At 44.4% G+C, this 11,321-nt stretch overlaps 1 protein-coding gene across 1 annotated transcript; it reads right to left on the bottom strand.

The window, feature by feature from the left end:
• Nucleotides 1–516: 516 nt before the first annotated feature.
• Nucleotides 517–1,032, bottom strand: LOC134492436 (twist-related protein 2-like). The gene has a single exon (XM_063296606.1). The coding sequence runs from the start codon at nucleotides 1,015–1,017 to the stop codon at nucleotides 517–519; it is 501 nt and encodes a 166-aa protein (XP_063152676.1). The 5' UTR covers nucleotides 1,018–1,032.
• Between the last annotated feature and the right edge of the window lie 10,289 nt (nucleotides 1,033–11,321).

Here is an 11,321-nt window from a genome sequence, read left to right as displayed (position 1 = left end):
CAATAATCGGCTCTTTTGTTTGGAGAGATGTCAGGGAGGGAGTGTTGTTTGCCTGCGGTGTGGGTCTCTAGCATCCAACCTGTTGCCTCTGCTTGCTAAGCAGGTTACGATGACAGGTGATGGTGGAGCAAAAGTGAAAGTGAAATGCTTTCAGCGCTCTCTTCCGAAAACAATTGTCTGTCTGTTGCAGCTGAACCGTGCCAGGATCTCAAGTCAATCTGGAGATCAGGTCTTTGGACCTGGAAACATTTATTCCTAATTCCAGCTGTGGGGCAGCTGGCTGATTGTTCCCTGGTGGTGGAAAGACACTCTGCACATGGTCAAAGTTGCTCTCTTTGGGGGTGAGCATTATCACATGGTCATGTGCTACACCCTGCTGCTGAGAACAGGAGGAGGAGCATTGTCCTCCCCACCGCTGGCATTTTCCAGGGGAGCTGTGAGGCTGGAAAAGAACAAGGGGCAGCTGGGGAGGAAAAAGGAGTGGGGGGCAAGAGGAGACATACCTGCCGCTGGAGCTCAGTGGGATGCCGACATGGACCAGGCCCCTTCCATCCTCCAAACGGAGAAGGCGTAGCTGAGCCTCTCGTGGGCCAGGTAGTTGCAGCTGGAGATCTTGTGGTCAAGCTCGTCGCTCTGCAGGACCTGGTAGAGGAAGTCGATGTAGCGGGCAGCCAGCTTGAGGGTCTGGATCTTGCTGAGCTTGTCCGAGGGCAGGGTGGGGATGATCTTGCGCAGCTCGGCAAAGGCATCATTGAGGGACTGAGTGCGCTGACGCTCCCGCACATTGGCGATCACCCGCTGCGTGTGCATGTCCTCAAACGTCTGGGACACGGGGCTGCGCTTGCTGCGCTTCCCCTGTGGCAAAGGACTGCCGCTGTACTCTGGCGGGGCCGAAGCCAAGGGTTTACCCAGCTGGCTCCTCTTCCGAAGGCTCTTCTTGGGCACCTTCTCACTCTCCTCCTCGCTGGTCCCCAGGCTGCCCTCCGGGGAGTCTGGGCACATGCTTTCCTCTTTCATCCTCCCCAAGGCAGCCTCCCTTTCCCTTCGGCACACCGGATGAGGAGCTGGACCTAGCAGGCCACGGTGCACGTAAGCCAATCAGGCTGAGCAAACTCCAAGACAAGGGTCCCCAAGAGCTGGTGTTTGGAAGGCTTCAGACGTTTTTAGCTGCTCCAACCTTCAGTGATCTGCTTATTCACCTTCCTTTCCCCCCTCCTTTAGGGCTTAAGAGAGGAGGGACGTTGTTAAAAGTCTCTTGAAGCCCTTTACGGATAGGGTAGGGAGTTCGAGGGGAGGGGCTGTGCGCAGACCAATACAACCGTGCACAATAATGCAAACATCAAGGGAGCTTATGGGTTCCAGATTGCCTTCCCTTCCCTTTTCCTCTGCATTCCCCCCCGCCCCCCCAGCTCTGAGACACAGATGCTCCAACCAGCCGCCTGGATGCCAGAGGTCGTTCCCTTCACCGGCTGTAATTGACAGGGATCTGCCCGCCTGACCCCCACCCGCAACTCTGCCCTGAAGAGTGTAGAGGGGCTCTTCCTGCATGGCTGATTGGTGGTGGATGGTGCCATCTTCACTTCGGGGTAGACTCCTTGCCTGTTTGTTGCTTTGAGGGTCTCACGCAGCCGCCCTTGGAAAGAAAGCACAAAAGAGAGGGAGGTTGCTGCGCTGGGCCCAGAGAAAAAGGAGCTCGCTCGAGTGAGCTGACCTCTGTTTGAGAAGTTGTGTTTCGGCATTTGTGTTAAGCGGAAGGCTCTGCCAAAAAGCCTGCTTATACAGGAGGAGCAGAGGTTTCTTGGCCTTGATCCTATGTGCCTGGTTGCTACTACTGCTTAGGACTTGATTGCTCCCTACTCTACTGAAGAAGCATGTGGTAATCACATAGTGCAGTCCTCTGGGGTTACTTGAAGGTAAGCTCACTGATGTCAATAGGGCCTATCTGCAAGTAACAGTATATAGGCCAACAGACTTAATCAGTTAATGTTTCAGGCTGTGAGATCCTGACTTCTGAGCATAGAAATCTTCCCTTACCTCCTAATTCATAGTCAGTATGGCCCAAGGCCCAGCTACTTATGGGAAATGGAGTACAAAATATTGGGAAGGCACACAGTTGGGGAAAGCTGATAGACAGTGGCTGCAACTGTCTTCTGGATGGTTATTAGAATAATCTGTTTTAAAAACTAACGATAACTTTTACAGCTTTCTTTTTGTAAAAAGATACTTGTAGGATCCACTACCTGTGATATTCAAGGCATCGAGACTGAAGATTGGGGCAGACTTGCAAATATATAACTCAGTTTTCTAGCTGCTTCCAAGAAGAAGACAATGAAGAAGCAGCCCTGTGAATCCAACAAAGCCAGTTTGCCATGGCATCTTCCTTTGGCAGCTTTCCTTCCCAAGAGTAGGAAGTAGGCTGTAAAACTGATTTGCTGCCCAAGGAAAGAGTTTCTATATAGCCTGGAAATTTTATATAACCGGGAGGTTTGGGTCTCCCCTGGTCACGGGATCCAAAACTGCCTCGCCTCTGAGGCTGCCAATTGGCTTGCCTTTTCTTTTTCACCCAGTGGGGCAAGACAAGACAAGGCTGCTGGTTGTGACTTCTCACGGCCTGCTCGCTTGATGAAGACAGGTGAGCTGCCAGTACAAGGGAAGAAGAACAGCAACAGGAGAGCTCAAAGGAGGGAGGGGAAAGAAATTCACGAGGATTTTTAGGGCAGCGGATTAGTGAGCTCTGCCAAGCAGACGCTGCCACATCCCTATGGGCAACCTTGAACGGCATCTCTAATGTCCTTTCCTTCCAGTCCAGATTCTGCCCAGGGATTCTTATATTTTAAAAAGCCCAACCCAGATTATATTGAGGAAGGGGATGTTTTCAAAGCCTCTGCTATGAAGAGTGAGTGAGTGTGAGTGAGAGAGATTTCTGCCAAAAGCCACCGATTGTAGATGATGTCACATTCGGAGACAAGGAAAATGGCAAAAAGCAAGCAGGTGCAGATTTCCATTATTTTACCTCCTCCATCTCTCAAGAGGAAGAAGACTGCATTAATAATGCAGCCAATACAATGAACTAGATTTATACTGGGCAATGCATCTTTACAGCACTGAACTCCGTAATGCCAGCCCTGCGCAATTCACCAAAACCACTAAGGTAAATCTGGGTCTCCCCTCTCCTTCTGCCATCCCCCCATTTTTACCCCCTGTAAATATATTTATTATACTTTACTCTCAGGACAGTTCGCCGTGGAGCTGATGATGGTGGACCTGGTCCCACAAAAGCATATGCAACAGTAATTGGCGAAGTGTTTAAGGTGCCACAAGACCTTTCCTTGGCTTGCTTACAAGAGGATGTATACAGTGTCTCTGTTCAAAATGGATTTCTAATTATCATTAGAAATAATAATTATTATTATAATTAATAATAATTAATGATACCTGATACCTAATGGGGCCTGATACATAACTGGGAAAGGAATTGTAGGGCAGGGGCAGATTTCCTCTGCCTTTCCCAACTGATGCTCCTGCTTTGATGGACCTCTGCTGGATCTGCTGGGCCAGGGAGCAAAGAACATTAGCCACACACAGGTTTTTCGATGCTATCCCTGCATTTCTGCCAAGAGAAATGGCACGAGGGCCTGAACAAACCAGAAAGTATGCTGAGAAAGTGGGCAAGAGCCCAGTGGCCTGGGAAACAAGAGGCATTGTCCCATCAATGCTCCATCCCCCTGCTGAGAGAGCCTGCTCAGATGATGCTGTGAAGTTTGGAAGGCTGACCCACAGCAGGAGGAAAGGTTATGCCGGTGGAGAAGCAAAACAAAACAAAATCCTTTGCAGGTTTTTGCAGCCATGGTTGAGCTTCCCCTGTTCAAACCCACAGACAATTGAACTAACTTGTCTATTTACACCCTGGGTCTCCAACCATGGGCAACAACAACGTGCTTCCAAATACTTTCTTTGGCACTTGCCAAGCACCCTGCCCTGCCCTAATTTAATTTTTTTAATATAAAGATAAGAGATGCGGCACTGCCTGCCTCAAACGCATCTTGCGTTTTCATCAATGTCCTGTATCGATGCCAGAGTCATCTTTCAAACATAAAATGGCGGGCCTTGTTTGCCTTCTGGTATACAAGTGGCCCTGTGGCAAATTCCAAATGTGCCCATTGGCCCAAAAAGGTGGTGGATCCCTTATTCAAAGAATCCCACCATTCCTGTGGATTTGTTGGAGTGAATCTTCAAAGGGATATTCTGGCTCTGTTCACAGGCCAGACATATTTGCATTCAGCAGATATCTTACTTCCTGAAAATATCAGCCTTAACTTTGAAAAAATGATGAAAAACAGATATCCAATCCTCATGGTTTCTGCATAAATAGAAGCCATGTTGCTTGGTTGCATGTGGGGGTGTGTGTCAAGGAGAGGCAAACGACAAAACTAGCATTGTGATGCAAGCTCCGCCCCTTTTTGAACATGACAAAATGGTTAGATTCTGTGGACACCTCTGTGTGCAAGTCTATTTGTATTGTTTTCCATCCTTTTTCAAAGCCAAGAAAGTACAGTTTGCGACTTGGAAGCATGGTTCTCATTTTTGTGGCTTTCTCCATATTCCCCCTATTCCTTTATTAATATATGCATTATAGCAAAAAAACAAACCAACCATTAATTAACATGTTTAACGTTGATAGAAGGGAATGACTACTCCTGTATCCCAAAAGGGTAGAGAAAAACATCTGACTGATCTCTAATGCAATCTCTACCTATTCTTCACTGTATCAGTTGTAATGCATGATCTTAAGAAGGTTAGATGTTGGTACAGGAAGACGAGATTGAAGATAATCAGACACTACAGGACTCTACGGTGTGCAAACACACCTCACTAGCAGGACAGGAAGAAGAAAGAAATTTGGTCTCTGATGTCCGGTAAATTCCCTCCCTGTTGATTCAGCTCTGTGCATTCTGTTTGTGTATGCTCTCTGTGTGTGTGCATGTGTGCATGTGTGTGTGTGACTTAACTACACCCTGACTTTTCAATTTATTACAACCAATGTGCATTTATCTAGAAAAGAATATTCCATCGTAATGGACGACATGGTTTCGTTTAACACACGTGCGTTTCAGAATAGGTGAGGTTGGGGTGTGGAAATCACCATGAGGGTTTCTTGCTCTGACTTAATTTCAGGATCCTAAAGGCTGCATATAAAAGGAAGACATTCTGCAGGTAAACATAGGTTGATCTGATCGCTCCTTGGGTCCAACACCAGCATAGAAAAGGTTAGCACCAGCTTTGCTTTCTCACCTGATTCTGTCAACTGGTTTTTATAAAATCTAATGATTTCTTGCTACCCCTTCCCCCACAGTGTACGGGGAACCAATGCATGATGGTGTTTAGTTTTACTACCTCTGATTTACAAGTTACCCAGAGGGGCTGGGTCCAGAGAAGTTTTTGGCATGACCATTCTTGTTATTGACACTAGAAGAAAGGAGGGTAGATTTAGTCTTCTCCCATCATCTCAGATGGATTCAGAAGCAACTTTTATCAGCTTTCAGATGTTTTAAACTAAAGATTTGAGAACTCCTAGCTAGCATGTTAATATTTAGTGGATGCAGATTGGGAAGGCTGTGCTAGAGTGTCCCAGGCTGCGTGATGTAGGTGAGTCCAGTCTAGTCCAACCGGTGTGCTCTCTAGAAGAGTGAACTTCAACTCCCAGAATTCCTCAGCCAGCATGGCCATTGTTCCATATTCAGAAGTCCACACACATCTGGAAGTTCAAGCCCTTCCCTATGTTGAAGAACAAAGGTTCATGGTTTAATATTCTAAAAACTTTACCTATAAGGTAGATGTTGGAACAGTAGGATTTTGGCAATATTCCTCTTCTCCAATATTTATTTGTTTATTTATTTCTCAGATTTTGCCACCACCCATCACCCCGCAGAAGAGGGACTCTGGGCGGTTTTATATATTTGTATTGTTTCAATTTTGGGAAGTTACAGGCACAGGACCATAATTTGGCCAAAATGGAAGATGGGGAAGATGGGTTTCACTTAAGATCCCCCAAAGTCAGTTTGGAGAAATGCACCTCATGAACATGAACTTGATTTTGGAAGATATTTGTTTTCCCAAATTTCTTCCCATACAGATATTTCAGATATTTACCAGATACGCTTTAAACCTGGTGTACAACATGCATTTCCCAAGCATTGGGTACAGCCATCAAAGTCTCCCCCCAACACACACACACACCATTTTCTGCTGACTTTTAATATTTAATGTGACAAATGGAGATAATTATTAAACATTTGAGGAAAAGCCTTGTTAAATATTTTAATTGCATTTAATTAACTGCTAATTATATTAAATTAACTGATTTGATTGGTTGAACATTAAAATGAAATCAAACTGAGTTTTTCTTCTTGCTCTGCCCGTTTTGCTTGGCTTTGTCTACTTTTGGAATATAGCCCTGAAAAAATTGTGCACCTCTCCTTTAAAAAATTGATCCCTTCCAAATGCAGAGTTGAACTCCACATAAACTTAACATTTTTGTACCTTTAGCATTTTGATTCTTGCTTTTATTGAGTCTTTAGTATTAAGACTCAAGTCCTCTGATTTTATGGCTGTGTAAATTAATACATTATTAAATATTTATCATTTTGTAATGATGAATTAATACTCCTGATTCACAAAGTACAAAAAACATTATTCTTATTATGGACACTTTTGCCCTAAATTTCTTATATTTTTAATTTGCGGGAGATGCGGTTTGATTGCAGGTCCAACAGTACTGCAAATACAGTATCTTGAATGTAATAGATCCCAATCTTGAGTTAAGGACAACATTAGAAAGGAACCATGAACAGCCTCATTTATTTCTACACAGAATTCCTCTTTACAGCATGGATGTGCAGATTTAATGGTTTTCCACACCGCCTTTGTACTCTCTTGATTCGACAGATTACAGCAACCAAGCCTACAGGAGAAATGTGTACTCCCTAGAATATTTCCAACACAGAGAGAAAAGAGAAAAAATGCCCATAATTTGCATACATTTAAGGAAAAATACATAAGCATTTTGTTGCATTTCAAGATAATTTGTCCCACCTCTTTTTCTATAGATGGCAGAATTTAAAAGGTTTTAGTAGTCAAGGGACTACTAAGTTAGCTGGGGCATTTTAAGAAATTTATAAAGGACATAAACTTGAAACTGTTGCACATTCTTTTTAATAACATTTCCCACTGATCTGAAACCTGCTTTGTTTGGCAAATGAAGAAAATTCACTTAGTTTTCCCCTCCTCTCATGCCATAAGGAATGATTCATCCACTTCCTCTGGAAGTTTTTTTGTTGTTTGAGACTATAGTTTATGTATTTATTTATTGGAATGATAAAAACATTCTAAAATGCCATTATAAAAAGTCTGCCTGTGTTGGGAATTTTCTGAGCATTCACGGAAACTTAGCGGGAATATTCATCTGAAAAACAGATCTGCTTCAACAGATCTCAGCGGGCGGGATGGGTTAGAACTATAAAACACTGCAGACAGCTGGATGAGCAATAGTTGGGTAACATCAGGAATTTTGAGTTGGGCTCCTCTCCCTTAAATTGCTTGGTTACAACAGTGGAGTTGGCAATCAGGTTAATTAACTAATTCCCTAGGAAATGAACAATGACTTGGATAATGGAAGGGAAGAGAAATGCTGAGTAAAGCCAGGACTTTCCGTAGGTTCCTGTTTTGATGGAAAACAAGTTTTCATCCATTCCAGTTTGTTAACATCCCCAGAGGGTCATGAAATATGTTGTTTTTGTCTTGCTTCAAAGCTCAAAACTACAATTCCCATCATTCTATCTTCAGGGTTTGCTCCCCTGTCTTCTTCTGTTCCTTTTACCTCTCCTGATAGAACATTACCAGCTTACACCCAAACCTGGCAGCTGGATTATTTCAACCAAGTTCTTCAGGAGCTGAGGGAACCATGTTGTTGTTTATTCATTTAGTCGCTTCCGACTCTTTGTGACTTCATGGACCAGTCCATGCCAGAGCTTCCTGTCAGTCGTCAACACCCCCAGCTCCCCCAGAGATGAGTCCGTCACCTCTAGAATATCATCCATCCACCTTGCCCTTGGTCGGCCCCTCTTCCTTTTGCCCTCCACTCTCCCTAGCATCAGCATCTTCTCCAGGGTGTCCTGTCTTCTCATTATGTGGCCAAAGTATTTCAGTTTTGCCTTTAATATCATTCCCTCAAGTGAGCAGTCTGGCTTTATTTCCTGGAGGATGGACTGGTTTGATCTTCTCAAAATTTTCCTCCAACACCACAGTTCAAAAGCATCGATCTTCCTTCTCTCAGCCTTCCTTATGGTCCAGCTCTCGCAGCCATATGTTACTACAGGGAACACCATTGCTTTAACTATGCGGACCTTTGTTGTCAGTGTGATGTCTCTGCTCTTAACTATTTTATTGAGATTGGTCGTTGCTCTTCTCCCAAGGATTAAGCGTCTTCTGATTTCCTGACTGCAGTCAGCATCTGCAGTAATCTTTGCACCTAGAAATACAAAGTCTTTCACTGCTTCTACATTTTCTCCCTCTATTTGCCAGTTATCAATCAAGCTGGTTGCCATAATCTTGGTTTTTTTTAGGTTTAGCTGCAAGCAGCTTTTGCACTTTCTTCTTTCACCTTCATCATAAGGCTCCTCAGTTCCTCTTCGCTTTCAGCCATCAAAGTGGTATCATCTGCATATCTGAGATTGTTAATGTTTCTTCCAGCGATTTTAACTCCAGCCTTGGATTCCTCAAGCCCAGCTTGTCGCATGATGTGTTCTGCATACAAGTTGAATAGGTAGGGTGAGAGGATACAGCCCTGCCGTACTCCTTTCCCAATCTTAAACCAGTCCGTTGTTCCGTGGTCTGTTCTTACTGTTGCTGCTTGGTCGTTATACAGATTCTTCAGGAGGCATACAAGATGACTTGGTATCCCCATACCACTAAGAACTTGCCACAATTTGTTATGATCCACACAGTCAAAGGCTTTAGAATAGTCAATAAAACAGAAATAGATGTTTTTCTGAAACTCCCTGGCCTTATCCATTATCCATCGGATATTGGCAATTTGGTCCCTAGTTCCTCTGCCTTTTCTAAACCCAGCTTGTACATCTGGCAATTCTCGCTCCATGAATTGCTGAAGTCGACCTTGCAGGATCTTGAGCATTACCTTACTGGCGTGTGAAATGAGTGCCACTGTTCGATAGTTTGAACATTCTTTAGTGTTTCCCTTTTTCGGTATGGGGATATAAGTTGATTTTTTCCAATCTGATGGCCATTCTTGTGTTTTCCAAATTTGCTGGCATATAGCATGCATTACCTTGACCGCATCATCTCGCAAGATTTTGAACAGTTCAGCTGGGATGCCGTCGTCTCCTGCTGCCTTGTTATTAGCAATGCTTCTCAAGGCCCATTCAACCTCACTCTTCAGGATGTCTGGCTCTAGCTCACTGACCACACCGTCAAAGCTATCCCCGATATTGTTATCCTTCCTATCTCTTCTTCTTCTGTTAGGTCCTTGCCATCTTTGTTTTTGATCATACCCATTTTGTCCTGGAATTTTCCTCCGATGTTTCTAATTTTCTGGAAGAGGTCTCTTGTCCTTCCTATTCTATTGTCTTCTTCCACTTCTGTGCATTGCTTGTTTAAAAATAATTCCTTACCTCTTCTGGCTAACCTCTGGAATTTTGCATTTAATTGGGCATATCTCCCCCTATCACTGTTGCCTTTTGCTTTCCTTCTTTCTTGGGCTACTTCTAGTGTCTCGGCAGACAGCCATTTTGCCTTCTTGGTTTTCTCTTTCTTTGGGATGTATTTTGTTGCCACCTCCTGAACAATGTTGTGAACTTCTGTCCAGAGTTCTTCTGGGACCCTATCTACTAAGTCCAGTCCCTTAAATCGATTCTTCACCTCCACTGCATATTCCTTAGGAATATTAGTGAGCTCATATCTAGCTGATCTGTGGGTCTTCCCTAATCTCTTTAGTCTGATCCTAAATTGTGCAAGAAGAAGTTCGTGATCGGAACTACAGTCAGCTCCAGGTCTTGTTTTTACCGACTGTATAGATGTCCGCCACCTTTGGCTGCAAAGGATGTAGTCAATCTGGTTTCGGTGTTGTCCATCTGGTGAAGTCCATGTATAAAGCCGTCTCTTAGGTTGCTGGAAGAGGGTGTTTGTTATGCACATTGAGTTGTCTTGGCAAAATTCTATCAGCCTGTGTCCTGCTTCGTTTTGTTCTCCCAGGCCATGCTTACCTGTAATTCCAGGTGTCATTTGACTGCCCACCTTAGCATTCCAGTCTCCTGTGATGAAAATAACATCTCTTTTAGGCGTGTTGTCCAGTAGGTGCTGCAGATCCTCATAGAACTGCTCTACTTCAGCTTCGTCAGCATCTGTGGTTGGGGTGTATATTTGGATCACTGTGATGTTAGATGACTTGCCCTGAATTCGAATTGAGATCATTCTATCGTTTTTGGGATTGTATCCAAGCACTGCTTTAGCCACTTTGCTATTAATTATGAAGGCTACTCCATTTCTTCTGTGGTCCTCTTGTCCACAGTAGTAGATCTGGTGGTCATTTGATGTGAAGTGGCCCATTCCAGTCCATTTCAGTTCACTGAAACCCAAAATGTCTATCTTTAATCTTGACATCTCAGCAATAACCACATCCAATTTGCCCTGGCTCATAGATCTTACATTCCAGGTTCCAATGGTGTGTTGATCCTTAGAACATCGGATTCGCCATTCACCACCAGCACCGTCGGCTGCTAGCCATCCTTTCAGCTTTGAGCTAGGTGCGTCATCACGTCTGGGGCTAGTTGAACTCATCCTCTGTTCCTCCCCAGTAGCATTTTGACCATCTTCCGACCTGGGGGTCTCATCTTCCGATGGTATACCGACATATCTCTGGTTGTACTGATCCATTGAGTTTTCATGGCAAGAATACTGGGGTGGGTTGCCATTACCTTCCCCAGGGATCGCATTTAGACTGACCTCTCTGTCATGACCTTCCCGTCTTGGGTGGCCCTTCACGGTTTAGCTCATGGCATCATTGAGGTGCTCAAGCTCCAGCACCACAGCAAGGTAACGATCCTTTGCTGTGAGGAGGGAACCATAGTTACCTCAGTATATCACTTATGATCTATAGGTGCTAAGAAGGTTCTGCTGGTAGAGCAGATATGACAGCTGTTCCATGGCAATAGGAGCCAGTGAGAGACAGGGTGGAAAGTAATCAGGGTAGTTCAGTGATATGCCTCTCTTTCCTCATCCCTGCAAATAAAGTTATTCACACCTTTGCC

The sequence above is a fragment of the Candoia aspera genome, chromosome 2 (genome assembly GCF_035149785.1).
Source record: "Candoia aspera isolate rCanAsp1 chromosome 2, rCanAsp1.hap2, whole genome shotgun sequence".
Lineage (NCBI taxonomy): Eukaryota > Metazoa > Chordata > Lepidosauria > Squamata > Boidae > Candoia > Candoia aspera.
The sequence above is the reverse complement of the archived record's forward strand: the minus strand, read 5'-3'. Positions and strand labels throughout refer to the sequence as shown.